Source organism: Anabrus simplex, chromosome 2 (assembly GCF_040414725.1).
Source record: "Anabrus simplex isolate iqAnaSimp1 chromosome 2, ASM4041472v1, whole genome shotgun sequence".
Classification (NCBI taxonomy): domain Eukaryota; kingdom Metazoa; phylum Arthropoda; class Insecta; order Orthoptera; family Tettigoniidae; genus Anabrus; species Anabrus simplex.
In genome coordinates, this window is record NC_090266.1 from 79,636,015 (window position 1) to 79,651,383 (window position 15,369).

A 15,369-nucleotide genomic window follows, 5' to 3' on the forward strand; every position below is an offset into this window, starting at 1 on the left:
ACCTAGGCTTTGAACGATTGTCAAATTTTTCTCTCTTGAGGTGAATTTATGTCCTGTTTCACCCAGAAGCTTTTACACAAGGTATCTGGAACATTATAATGCTTCCAAACATAATAAATATTCAGCCATGAGCCAGCATATGAGTGAAACAGGACATAAATTCACCTCAATAGAGAAAAATTTGACAATTGTTAAAAGCCTAGGTAAAGGGAAATTATTGAGTTAAGACGGAAAACTTGTACATTTATTCGGAGCAAACTTATAATAAAAATAATAATCTTAACGACGTCATTGACTACAAAAATCCATTATATGAGGCAACTCCAAGGTTAATCCAGGCTGTAAATCAGAATAAAGTCCCCAGTATGTTACAGTCACAGCACGCATGCGCTCCAAATACCACGCCTAATGCTAAGCCCGCCCAGTCCCATTCGAGTAACGCCTCTCTAGCAATAACACAGGCGCACAAGTTAAAACTCACTCCCCTTTCCCCTCTATGCTCCACCCCTCCATTCGCACATCAATACTTCACTAGGAGTAACAAGGTTAGTCGTTCGGACACAACAGGAACAAGGGATCCAGCTAACATCTGACAGGACAGGTAAGTTCATCCACACTTTTGGGGTATAACACTTTCATCTTTACAATTATTATGTGGGCTCTACATTCATCATTCTAAATTCCCTTTCTTTCTCTTGCAGACAATACTCATAAATCCTCCCAAAGGTTGAAAAACGTACCAAGGGGAACATCAATCCGACAAGAACGGCACAAAATTCCAAGAAACATTTTATCAGACGAGCACCTGACTAATGAATGATATTGACAATATGTTCCATCATACACGTTTTTAACCTCTAAAATATTACCATCCAACCATGCTTCTTTCTAATGGGATATCCAAGCCCAACAAGGTTAACATTATACCACAGTTCTGGTTTTGTAGCTGTGTACTTACGACATAGGTGACCATAATCATCTTTGGATGGTTACAAATGTTTAAACTGTCAACCTATGATTCATCCATTCAGTTGGAGAAGTTCAAATTTATGCTTTGGACAATTTCTAGTCATTGTATGATAATTTTAATTGCTTCCCTGTCACAAATTCTGGGTTTTAATTAATGTACATGTTGTAAATCTATGTAAATATCACCTAAAGCACAACTTGTTCTAAAATGTTTTAAGCATAAGACCATGTATTTAGTTTTAAGTTCTAATGTTTAACTGGTTTAAAGACTTGACATTAAGATTATTTTTAGGCTTAAGATGCCCAAAACTAGGGCAAAACATGTTCCTAATTAGTATATGTAATTCATGTAGGATTTAATCACTACAGAATATAATTGTATTGAATAGGTGTACACAGTAAATTTTATTCTTGAAAGAATTTTACTTATTCTTATCTTCAATACGGAACAGATATGAGATTAGTTACTTGTAAGTATGTTACTGCCGGGCTGAGTGGCTCAGACGGTTAAGGCGCTGGCCTTCTGATCCCAAGTTAGCAGGTTTGATCCTGACTCAATCCGGTGGTATTTGAAGGTGCTCAAATATGTCAACCTCGTGTCAGTAGATTTACGGTCACGAAAAAGAACTCCTGCGGAACTAAATTCTGGCACGTCAAAGTCTCCGAAACCGTAAAAGTAGTTTGTGGGACATAAAGTGAATATTATTAAGTTACTCTGCTAAGTGCAGCTTTGGTTTCTATTGTTTTATGCACATTTCAAATTAATTTCTCAGTAAAGTGCAGAGTGGCAGAATGGTGAACACCTGTGTAATCTTAAAATGTAACTTTCCTATTTGCAAAGAAAGAAGGGAGGAATAAGAGTTTCATCATACTGATAAGTGGCTTAAGTGTGATCATTAACACTTGTTGGTTAGTTATTAATATAATTGCAGTTACTGGTGCTATTAATGATGCCTAATTATGTATGAGGCAGAGACAACCTACTTCTGATTTAATTGTTCATATGTGTAAATTTACTGACAAAGAGTCTTTCAGGTAGATGGGTCACAGATTATTTTCCATACTTAAACTGCAGTAGATTAAGTTGTCTCCTTGAATATTAATTCCCAGAGCCATTGGGTTAGATATCCAGGCTTTCTCGAGAAAATCAGCTTTCATAAATTTTGAGTACCGTTTATACTGTTTACTAAACGTTAATGAAGTGGCAAGCAATTGCGTAGCTCAGTGGGTAGCACAGAAGTCTAGGTATCAATGGTTCACTGGTTCAAATTCAGCTAAGTGCATGTCTTTCTTTTCCTTCTTACATTTCATTCTGCCTATATTCTTTGTAAGAATATTTATAGTAATTCAAAACTTGGATACATAAATAAACTTTGAGTGGGAAATGAAACTTTTAATTTTGCTCTGATGTGCGAAATACAAATATGTTCAACTTCATACCTGAAAGTTTTCATTTTTATTTTTTTTACCCAACTTTTGAATCATTATAAATATTCTTATCCAGAATATACATAGAATGAAACATAGGGGAACTTCAACACAGTGAGACTTGAACCAGCGATGTCCTTATTACAAGACTCAGGTGCTACCCATTGAGCCACATGCTCGCTTGTCACTTCACTAACGTTTAGGTGATATAAGGCACTTCAGTTTTGTCAGAGCTGATTTTCTGGAGAATGCCTTAATGATCTGGCCCAATGCCTTTGGGAAATTTATATTCAAGAAGTCACCTTCATGTAAGCCTACTATAGTATGAAAAATACGAGGGCTGTAAATAAATTAGTGGCAACATACACTCGTAGGAGATCGGGCATGTGCAATTACGATATGAGCGTGGTCAGGTGGCGCTGTTGTTGATGTGTAATGTACATTTGATGGGCATCCAGTTGGGAGTGTTGTTGCTGTTTGGCATTGAGGTAATGTGTGTCGATTTCACCATTCTAATGCATTGAGGTTGTTCGTGGCAAAAAATGCATCAGAATGTTATCCAGGATTACACGAAGCCTGTGGCATTACCGTATAGGACGGTTGCACGATGGGTCAAGGTGTTTCGTGCGGAACGGGATGAGACTGCGAATATGCACTGCACTGCACGGCCGTTCATTCCTCAAGATCAGATTGACATTGTGAGTAGTCTCATTTCCGTAGACCATTGATGGACTCTCCAGGAATTATCGGTATAGGTTGGTCTCAGTCATCAAAAGTTGTGGCACATACTGATGGAATGTATTAACATGGGGGAAAATTGCATCTCGTTGGTTTCTACATCAACGTACCGATGTACAGAAATAGCACCGGTATGCACTGGCTAGCATCCACCTGGACTGCAATAAAGAGAGATGCATTTCTGCAGCGTATTGATGATGTGGGCACAAGCCTACAAGCCTGAATTAAAGCATCAGTTGAATGAATGGCATCACCCAGGTTGCCACGTCCACAGAAATTTCAACATGAACCCAGTGGGATGTTGGTTATGGCAGGCGATTACGAGGGTGTTATCCTTACACATGCTATGCCGAGGGACTAACTGCCAAGAGTGCCTTCTGTTGCTGATTCCTGGAGCGATATCTGCATCCGGCTATGTGGTCCAAAGTCTACATTTATTGCAAGACTATCACCCTATCGTGTTGCAGGACAACACATGTTGTCATGTCTCAAGCAATGTCAAGCTCTTATCACAGCAGTGGCATTGGGAGATTTTGGAACACCCTCCATACTCATCAGATGGACTTTGACCTGTTTCCGAAGTTGAAGGAACTGCTCGGAGGTCACTGATTGACGTGACATCTGTACTCGTGTAGTGGAGTGCTCTTCCGCCGTGATCAACAGAGAACGTCTTGCCAGAGGTCCCCTGTGGCTTCCTGATATTTGGCAAAAGGTGTAATAGACTTTGCAGGTGACTGCATTGAAGGAATGTAATGCAATTGTACTTGTCAGTTCATTAAACATTGCGTTCTATCTATATTGCCACTACTTTATTTACAGCCCTCGTATAAGAGAATACATGGTTTAAGAACAGGCATGAAGCAGAACTTACCTACTAAAGTCGCAGCTCAACAGTATGAAATAGATACCGGTATGTTTTTAAGCTTAAACACTCGTGCATTAGATATAAATCCAACAGACACACATATTTATCATCTTGTTAGTGTAATCTCATCAGGGCGTTTGAAAAATTTGTATGAATCATTCTGTAAGAGAGGTTAAACAGATATCACTATAGATCGGTCAACACGTTAACTATTTTTAAGCATATGTACATTGACGTATCAGTCACTTTTTCTAAAAATTAAGATAAAGGCCATAATAGGCCTAAATAATCGGTATTATTACTATAATTTTGATGTGGTTTTCAATATTTTCCGTCCAATATTTGTGGTTCGGCTATGATTTGACATGAATGTATTAGAACAGTCAGCCTCAAACTTTCGTCTTCAGCACTACCTGCTCATTGCCAGTCTATTTACTATATGTCTGCGGTTGAAACTATTGAGAGATTAACAAATACTTGAAAAAGAAAACTTTTAGGGTCCAATTAATATTTCACCCACCAGATTCTATCCTATGAACATTTTCTAGGGAGGTTAATAATGGGTGAAGATTATGAACGGGTGTAAAAACATTTATGTTAAAATTTTATGTTTGCTTCAGTTAATGTGGAGATGTTTCGTGAACTTAGCTCATTGTACTCCTTTTATTGTAGTTCTCTTCTCTCAGCTGCCTTGGGTAGACTGCATCACGGGATCCCTGGCATCACGTCAAGTGGTTGGTGTTGCCAGTACCATCCCGCTTATCATGCTCCGTGATGTTGCCAGTTTTTTAAATAATAGTGTTACTGTGTTTTAATGGTAGGTAGAGGTGAAAGAAGGTGCGGGCGTGAACGGGTCTCAAACTACGGAATCAAAGTTAATGTAAAATTTAACAAGGTTATATTTTCTTTTCAAAAACAAAGAAATAACAAACATGGCAGGTACAAAGTAGCAAGTCCAAAGGGTAGTTACAATATTTACAGGATTTGGGCTTCGCGCCCTGACTTCACAATGCTTGGGCAATCAGCTCAGTTTTACCCCAAACACAAGTTTCAACAGAGGGGCAGAAAACCCCATTCATGCCTAGGAGTCCTTGCTCCAAATTACACTGAAAAGCCTCCACGAGGCATACAACACTCAATTTTCAAAAGAGCCACACGCTCTCAACTTTAAGCCTCTCAAAGGCCACACCAAACTCCATCTTCGAGTTGTCCTCACTGGACATAGACACAGGGGTAAAATACCCAACCTACTGAGGTCTATTAAATGAAAAGGGGCAATTACATGACCTCTAAAATAACAATTTGAGAGGAGGCGATTTGCACTCCTAATACACTTGTTTTTAAAACCTAATCTGGCTCTAGGCCGCTAATGCAAGGGCTAATCCCATACTACAGAGGTGACTTTAGAAAAGAGCAATTTGTTTTACGTTAACGAAGAATAGGTTGAGAAAATAAGTTCACCTCAAAACAATGTGAGTGGGAGCTCGAGAGGGTTAGCACTCTCTATCCCAATATGCAGCTTTAAAAGAGAATAGATGAAAAGATTGGTTACATTTTAGGAAAAGGTTACATGGTGGAAACGCTTCGAACCCGCTCCGAGAGTTAAACTGCCAACCTAGCAAGAAAAGAAGTTATTAAGAGGCCATTACCTGGTGTTGAACAGCTGGAGAAGAAAGAGGCGCTTCCCGCCCCCTGCTATGTACTTTACACACTGAAAGATGGAACAGAAGTGGCCCGGAGACCCAAAAATCAGCAGTTTAAATACTCTCGCGGAAGGTTCTAGGCGTTTTAGGGAAGAGAACACCCGCCCACAATCACTTTATTGGCTAGGGTACAGAAACATATCCAAGTTGGGGGAAGATACATCGGATTGGTCGGAAATTACTAAAAGAAATTTGGGATTGGATAAATCTAAAACAAGGGGAAAAAGAGGGGTATACAGCCAACTTAAACAATAACAGAAAGAAATTTAACCAGAAACCAACTTTTGAAATAAATTTTTCTCCAAAGAACAGTTCTTTTTCTTCGCACTAGGGTGCACTATTGTTGATCTTCAGTAGTGTCCTCTAGAAGAGAAAGTTCACACTTCTTACTACAAGCAAAGCAAAAATACGTCGAAAATGACACAGTTCAAAACTCCAAAATTTCCAGATAGAGACATCTTCTGAGAAACTTGAAAATTAATACCATCAATAAGGTTCAGAGTTCCTCCAGCAGAGGAGTTTCAATTGGCGCACATTATAAATTAGCGGCGTGGAGGTGTACCGCCCGGTACAGACCTCCCCCCCCAAAAGTTCCTCTAGGGGTGACACATGAAATTGTTTGAAAACAAGGTCCAAGTTTTGATGTAGATATGGAGATTAATTGCCAAAAAAATTTATAAGATTTTCTTACTTTGGTTTGATTCAGTTTCAAAATTTTGTTGTTGCAGGTGAAGTACAGTCTTTATGTTTGTAGAAGTAGAATTCTGAAGATAAACTTTTAATACTTAAAAGTGATGAAAAATTTTGCAATGTCCACCAAATATTGCTGTTGAATTCCCAAGTGTAGTCATTGCTTATAGTAACTGTTCATGTAGTTGATGTTGATGAAGTTGGATGGCCAGACCGGCCGTTGCAGCTTGCGTCCAAAGGAGGCCGCTCGGACCCCTCAAGTACCCTGAGATACCACTCGCCCGCACTATGAGGGGAGCAGAGGTGTTGAAGCACGCCGCGTCCGCGGTGAACATATACAGGCTGCGGGCAAGTAGCAGGTCGTGCACCGCACATCAGCCTAGGCCGGGAGGAGAGCTCCGGCTCGCCGTGCACATGTCGTCCTCGCTGGGGCCGAGGGGGCCCTTCCTCAAACCCAGTTGCGGCACGGCGCCGCGCGGCTGCGGGGGCACTGAAACATTAAAACTAGGCGGCAGAATTTTGTTGGACCATCATCATTTTGAGGGCACAGACTTGTTGGAGAGGTAGAGGGGCCAGCGGCGTGCAAATATCCATGGCATTTAATCTAAGCAAGCCACAGTGTGTATAGCAGGAGACGGGAGCGTGGTAATGGCCATGTTAAGGACAGAATGGCAGTTTAACGGATCGGGGAAGGTTTTACAAAAAATGCTTACATATAAAACAAAATAGAAGGAGCAGAATGCCTTAAGAGTGGAAACTCAAAAAAAATATAACCTTCATATTCCTATCAAATTATATGAAGCAAGATGACACAAAATTTACACCGGTTTCACCTTGGACAGGTGAACCCTAAATATCCTCTCGGTGGCTGGATTGCTTACTAACAATGTAACCGGCGTAAGAAAATCGAGAATGATACAAGGCCCATGAAATCTGGGGGCAAGCTTGCCCGCGGGAACAAAGTTCTTGACCATAACTTGGTCACCTACCTTCAAAGGGGTGGGTCTCCGTCCACGATCATACCTTTCCCTAACCTTTTCATGAGACGCTTTAAAATTGGCTTTAGCCTTCTTCCAAAGATCTTTAATGTTGTCCGGATCTATTGTCTCGGGTAGAATGTCACTCAGAGACCAGAGGTTAGAGAGCGGCGTGTTGGGAACAAACTTGAAAATCAACGAGGCTGGAGTAAATTTATGTGATTCATGAACCGCCGAATTCAAAGCAAAAGCTAACCAATGCAGGGACGTGTCCCTCCTGGAATGATCTTCATGATGATAGGCAATAAGTGCGGACCTGAGATTACGGTTAACTCGTTCAGCCAGAGATGGTTGAGGGTAATAAGCAGTAGTAGTTACATGAGAGATGGACAAGTCAAAACAGAATTTACGAAATAAATTTGATGTAAAAGCCTTAGCATTATCAGATACAATATATTGGCACGGACCAAAAGAAGCAAAAATAGAATTTAAGCAAGTAATGGTAGACTGAGCGGTAGCCAGCTTAGTCGGAAATAACCAGGAAAATCTAGTAAAGCCATCTACGCATACAAAGATGAACTTGTTAGCATTTCCCTTTGACTGGGGGAAGGGTCCTACATAATCAATATACAGGCGTTCCATGGGGCGCGACGCTTGATGCGAAGACAAAAGGCCTACCTTGGTGGACATGGTGGGTTTACTGAGCAAACAAGATTTACAAGCTTTTACAAGTTCACGGATTTCACCGTCCATACCTTTCCAGATGAACATTTCACGAATCTTTTCACGAGTTTTAAAGATACCCAGATGCCCTCCTAATGGGGTCTCATGATAATACTTGAAGATCATAGGTACAAGAACAGCTGGAACGACAACTTTCATCATCTTATCATGCCTCGATGGGCAACATAGAACACCATTCCTCAGAACATAAGGGACAACATGTTCCCCAGAAGAAAGGGTTTCCATTATCGGAGCCAGCGTCGGATCTTCACGTTGGTATTTCTCAATATCCCTAAAAAGCATGGGAGCATCTGTTAAGATGGCATTAACACCAGATAGTATGGACTCGGGAGGTGATGAACTGTCGACCGGTTCATGGGTCTCGACGTCGTTAGAAAACATACGACTGAGTCCATCAGCAACAACATTTTCGGTACCTCTGATATGCCTGACATCGAATTGGAAGGCAGAAATACGGATGGCCCAACGGGCTATACGACCAGTACGACGCGGCCTACCTAAGACCCAGCTTAAGGCTTGATTATCTGTCTCCAGGTCGAATTTGACGTGTTCCAGATAGAGACGGAACTTTTCTAAGGCGAATAAGACTGCCAAACCTTCGAGCTCATAGATGGAATACTTGGCTTCTTGAGCCGACAAGGTCCTAGATGCATAGGCGATGGGTCGCCTCCCTAGTTCAGTCTCTTGAAGAAGGACTGCAGCTACTGCTGACGACGACGCGTCAGTTTGGACGATGAATTTCTTCGAGAAATCAGGCATAGCAAGTACAGGGGCATTACAGAGAGCCAATTTAAGATCTTCAAAAGCGGCTTGTTGAGAAGGTCCCCACTCGAATTTGATGCCTTTCCTACGAAGAAGGTTTAAGGGCGCCGCTCTATTAGCAAAGTTAGGAATGAACTTTCTGAAGAAATTCACCATACCAATAAACCTGGCGATGCCTTTAATGTCCTTGAGAGGTTTAAAATCACGGATGGCCTGTGTTCTCGAATGATCGACTGCAACACCATCAGGTGACACAATATGCCCTAGGAATGACATAGAGGGCTTAGCAAAGGCAACCTTGGACAACTTCACAGTTAACCCAGCCTTACGAAGGCGATTGAGAACTTCTCGCAGATGATCTAGATGTTCTTCGAAGGTTTCCGAAAATACGACGACATCATCCAAGTAGTGGTACAAGTATTCAAATTTGATGTCGGAGAAGACCCTATCTAGCAGCCTAGTGAGTACAGCTGCTCCCGTGGGGAGCCCGAAAGGCACGCGGTTGTATTCATATAAATTCCAGTCCGTTGCAAACGCTGTAAGGTGTTTAGACTCTTCGGCAAGGGGAATTTGATTATAGGCCTGATTCAAGTCCAAGATAGTAAAGAACTTGGCCTTACGAAACCATGAAAAACAAGAATGAAGGTCGGGAAGGGGCACAGATTGTAACACCACCTTCCGATTGAGAGCCCTGTAATCAATGACAGGCCTGAAGCCCCCTTGGGGTTTCGGGACTAGAAAAATAGGCGAAGAATACGCTGACTTAGAGGGCCTAATAATACCATCCTTCAACATCTGATCGATAATTACTTTCAGAGCCTTCATTTTAGGTGGAGATAGCCTATAAGGTGGAAAACGGACAGGAATCGAATCCGTGACCTCAATTTTGTATTCAATAAGGTCAGTAACACCAAGAGTATCAGAGAACACCTCCGGAAAGGACTGACACAATTTGCGAATACTATCAGCCCGCTCCTCAGGTGGATGTCTAAGGTCTAACAACATCTCATCCTGGGTAGGCGAAATAGATGAACATGATACAGAATTACACTTTAACAAGGGAATGTTACAATTGGACACAAATTTGAATGTGCACGACTTACTCTGAAGATCGAGCACAAGACCAGTGTGAGAAATGAAGTCCGCTCCCAGTATGATGGGGCAAGACAAGTGCTTAGCCACAAACAGTTTGGTTTTCCATGTAAATTTAAAAATACGAATTTTGACCAGTAAGGAACCTAGAATTTCTAATGGAGATGAATTAGCCCAAACATATAGGACAGGAGATGAGACATAGTCAGGTAGTTTACAAACAGATTTCAATTTAGAATACCATTCAGCCGAAATAATCGAACAGACACTGCCTGAATCTAATAAAGCGGTTATAGGCTCATTGTTTAACTCAATCTTAAGAAAAGGAATAGGTGCGGGGGAATCCGCCGCAATCCTAAGACACTCTTTGGGACATTCAAAAGATGCATTTGAAAATTGCTCGTTCCCTGAATTTACAACCTGTTTACTAGGAGCTGAGTCTCGGGAGGATGGATTAGTCGACTCAGCCGAAGCCACTAGTCACTTTTTATTATAGGTGGAATTTGCACCAGAAGTTGAGCAGGAGGGGGTGCTATTCGAATTTGGGCAATTCTTGGCGATATGTGAGAAAGCCCCACATTTAAAACAGCCTTGTGATGAACCAGCCCCATTACTTGTCTCACTCGACTTGATCAGTGGACACTTATTGCGCAGGTGGTCAGGCGACCCACAAGCATAACATTTACGAGGGGTGACTGATCGGCGAGGTGGAGGCCGAGTATTACTAAAGGAAGGCGGGGGTTCTTTCGCTACACGCAAAGAATCGGCGTATCTAACTCCTTCCGCTGAGACGGCCAATGCTTCAAGTTCCGAGAAAGTTTGCGGGCATGCCGCGAAACACAAATATGACCTGTAGGGTGGTGAAATCCCTTCCACAATAGCTTGTACAATCTGATCCTCAGGGAAATGAAGAGCAAACACCCTAGTATAAAACTTAATATCTTGGATGAAGTCTGCCAAGTTTTCATCCAAGCGCTGTACCCGATAATAGTACTTCTGAATAAGGGAGGACCTGGCCCTAGCAGGGATGAAGTTAGCTAGCAAGTGGGCATGGAAATCCTCAATAGATGATTGCTCGGCAATGGCTCTTACGATTTTATCAGAAAGAATACCAATAGCATACGGATAGATAATTTGCAAAATTTGACATGGAGAAAGAGAAAAAACAAAGGCATGATCCTGAAATTCAACTAGAAATCTTAAAAATGAAATTACGTCACTGGTGGTATTAACAGAAAACTTAGAGATACCTCTGAGCAACATTGCCAATGGATGAGGCAAGCTACTAAACCCGGGTGACATAGTAGGTAAAGGTTTCAATGGCAAGGTAGTTAATTCAGAACGTACATTATTTAATGAGTTACGGCGTTCAGACTCGTCCAGTGGGGCAGAGGTTGTTTGAACAGCAATGGTTTTCCTATTGACTTCTCCCTTATGAGGCTCTTCCTCGCTACCTACATTCACCGTGACGGGTTGATCAGTTTTGGGAGGAACCTCCCCAGTTAACAATTGAGTGACCTTGCTAGATAATTCAGACATATTTTCAAGCAGCGTACTAGCTTCCTTCCTCTGAACGTCATTCAACTTCAGAGACAACAGATCATTAACTCTATTTGAAAAGTGATATAGCCTGGCTTGCACACGCTTAATTTGATTAGGAGAAGGATCATTTTCATCAAAAAAACTAACTACAGATGCTAGCCCAGTAATATTCTCCGTGATCGTGGAAAGAGAGTCGTCAATTTCTTTCTCTCCCAAGGTGGGGATTGAAATAGGCAATTCAAGGGACTCTCTAAGCTTGTTTGTGTCTACTGCAACCGTGCCTCCAGATTGCACATTTCTAATAGTTAACTCATATATCAACTCCTCTTTGCGCAAATAGTTAAGATGGAGAACATCGCGAGGTCCGGGCATGATGACAGAACAATTTTGAAAAACTCAAAAAAAAATTCCAGCAACTGAGAAAATTGTTAGAGTTCGGAACAAAACAATGTTTAGCCGTCAAAAGGGGCTAAAATGAGACCCATTCAACCACGCTCTGCTACCACTTGTTACCGTGTTTTAATGGTAGGCAGAGGTGAAAGAAGGTGCGGGCGTGAACGGGTCTCAAACTACGGAATCAAAGTTAATGTAAAATTTAACAAGGTTATATTTTCTTTTCAAAAACAAAGAAATAACAAGCATGGCAGGTACAAAGTAGCAAGTCCAAAGGGTAGTTACAATATTTACAGGATTTGGGCTTCGCGCCCTGACTTCACAATGCTTGGGCAATCAGCTCAGTTTTACCCCAAACACAAGTTTCAACAGAGGGGCAGAAAACCCCATTCATGCCTAGGAGTCCTTGCTCCAAATTACACTGAAAAGCCTCCACGAGGCATACAACACTCAATTTTCAAAAGAGCCACACGCTCTCAACTTTAAGCCTCTCAAAGGCCACACCAAACTCCACCTTCGAGTTGTCCTCACTGGACATAGACACAGGGGTAAAATACCCAACCTACTGAGGTCTATTAAATGAAAAGGGGCAATTACATGACCTCTAAAATAACAATTTGAGAGGAGGCGATTTGCACTCCTAATACACTTGTTTTTAAAACCTAATCTGGCTCTAGGCCACTAATGCAAGGGCTAATCCCATACTACAGAGGTGACTTTAGAAAAGAGCAATTTGTTTTACGTTAACGAAGAATAGGTTGAGAAAATAAGTTCACCTCAAAACAATGTGAGTGGGAGCTCGAGAGGGTTAGCACTCTCTATCCCAATATGCAGCTTTAAAAGAGAATAGATGAAAAGATTGGTTACATTTTAGGAAAAGGTTACATGGTGGAAACGCTTCGAACCCGCTCCGAGAGTTAAACTGCCAACCTAGCAAGAAAAGAAGTTATTAAGAGGCCATTACCTGGTGTTGAACAGCTGGAGAAGAAAGAGGCGCTTCCCGCCCCCTGCTATGTACTTTACACACTGAAAGATGGAACAGAAGTGGCCCGGAGACCCAAAAATCAGCAGTTTAAATACTCTCGCGGAAGGTTCTAGGCGTTTTAGGGAAGAGAACACCCGCCCACAATCACTTTATTGGCTAGGGTACAGAAACATATCCAAGTTGGGGGAAGATACATCGGATTGGTCGGAAATTACTAAAAGAAATTTGGGATTGGATAAATCTAAAACAAGGGGAAAAAGAGGGGTATACAGCCAACTTAAACAATAACAGAAAGAAATTTAACCAGAAACCAACTTTTGAAATAAATTTTTCTCCAAAGAACAGTTCTTTTTCTTCGCACTAGGGTGCACTATTGTTGATCTTCAGTAGTGTCCTCTAGAAGAGAAAGTTCACACTTCTTACTACAAGCAAAGCAAAAATACGTCGAAAATGACACAGTTCAAAACTCCAAAATTTCCAGGTAGAGACATCTTCTGAGAAACTTGAAAATTAATACCATCAATAAGGTTCAGAGTTCCTCCAGCAGAGAAGTTTCAATTGGCGCACATTATAAATTAGCGGCGTGGAGGTGTACCGCCCGGTACAAATAGTATACTTGTTTTTGTCCTTTTTTGAAATTGTCTTTGGAAAACAATCTTGGAATGCCCATTGAACACTCATGAAATAATAATATGTAATGTTTCAGTGGAATGCTGTAGTTTCTAAAACAATAAAGGTGTTTTCTAATCCACCTATTCAATACTTTTATTTTCACTTATAGTAGTTACATAAACAGACTATCAGTTAAATGGGACATGTTTCGCCCTCAATTTAGGGCATCTTCAGCCTAAAAACAATCATCAAGAGTACATCTAATATTAAATATGGAAGCTAAAAATTTACCCAGTTATTAAAATTCGGGATATAAAAATGTGAAAAATGATACCTTATACAAACATGTTAATGGAAACACAGTCAATGATTAAACTATGATCTTGTCGGAGACTAAAACTTCTTCCATTAAAATTCCAATTAAAATAGTTCATTTAAAAATGTTAATGGAATATCAGAGTGGTAATAACATAATGCCAACGACAGGAGGGCATGAACACAAGCACAAACATGAATGTCATAAAAACAACATGCCCTAAATTGAGGGCGAAACATGTCCCATGTAACTGATAGTCTGTTTATGTAACCACTATCAGTGAAAATAAAAGTATTGAATAGGTAAATGAACTGTAAATTCTCAATATGGACCAAAAATGAGATTTATAACATGTAATATGTTGTAGTTTATCAATGAGCTTGCTTTAGTAGAGTTAATAGCAGAGAATTTTCATTTTTTGGGTGAATGTTGAGTTTGCTTTGGATTGCCTTTTTTATGATGTATATTTCTATTGCCTCCTTTATATTTAATCATTTGCTATTTTGTTATGTGTAATATTTTAAAATCCGTGCTGGTGTCTGCGAATGCTTGAAATACGTTTTCAGTTGGCAAGTTGTTTTCAAAGAGGTACATTTCCCTACTTGATTTGAGTTAAGCAATGACTAGTGTCACCTTTTATAATGGCCTCATTTAACATTATTAATTTTAAGAATCTTCTTTGGTTTCTAGAAAGGATCTCGTCTTTTCGCCTTGCTCCCTCCGCCAAAGACAGTCCCAACTAAGGAGGTGAAAAGACAGCTTGTGCCGAATGTTCTCACCAAGAAGGCAGCTACAGCGTCAACTTTTGTGAAACCTCAGCTTGATGGGGAACACAAGAAGCTTCCTCGAAATACTCCTCATCAAGCAGATAACTCAGACTCTGGTGATGACTCGGGAGAAGAAGGGACTGTTGTCAAGACTGAAGACTACTTCTCGTTGTCAGATATAAATGTACCTGATGAAGGTTATAAGAATTTAGAACATACAGTTGAGCCTAGACTCTCTTCAGGAAGTTCATTTGAGAATGAAGTTAATGTACATTCAAGTGAAACTTCATCTTCTTCAGGATCATACCATCCTCCATCGCAGTGGACAAGTTTTCTGCCTCATGAAAATTATGAAGAATCGACCCCACCGAAAGATATCACTGGGAATGTACCTGCAACTGATGTGGCATCTACATCAGGTGAACAAACGGTTACTGTTGGAGACGTGGCCCTGGATGAAGAAGCTGTAAGTAGACTTATCTCAACTATGTGGCTCAATAATTTTGAGCTTGAATTTCCATCTGCAGATAATTATACTTGTGTCTTTAATTCTCTTTAGCATATTGTTCAGTAGACTTTGTCATATGGCAGTCCCTGAATGAGGAAAGCATATTGTTGTTGTTGTTGTTGTTGTTTGAGTCATCCGTCCATAGACTGGTTTGATACAGCTCTCCATGCACCGTATCCTGTGCTAGCCTTTTCATTTCTACATAACTTCTACATCCTATGTCTGCTCTAATCTGCTTGTCATATTCGTACCTTTGTCTACCTCTACCGTTCTTACCA

At 40.8% G+C, this 15,369-nt stretch overlaps 1 protein-coding gene across 2 annotated transcripts in view; it reads left to right on the plus strand.

Moving 5' to 3' along the window:
- The window catches only part of LOC136864914 (proline-rich protein PRCC), a 161,281-nt gene that overhangs the window by 61,030 nt on the left and 84,882 nt on the right, over positions 1-15,369 (plus strand). For both annotated transcript variants that reach the window (XM_067142327.2, XM_068226469.1), the window contains exon 3: positions 14,507-15,049. In XM_067142327.2, the coding sequence (XP_066998428.2) occupies positions 14,507-15,049 (543 nt within the window). The remainder of the gene's footprint in view (positions 1-14,506; positions 15,050-15,369) is intronic.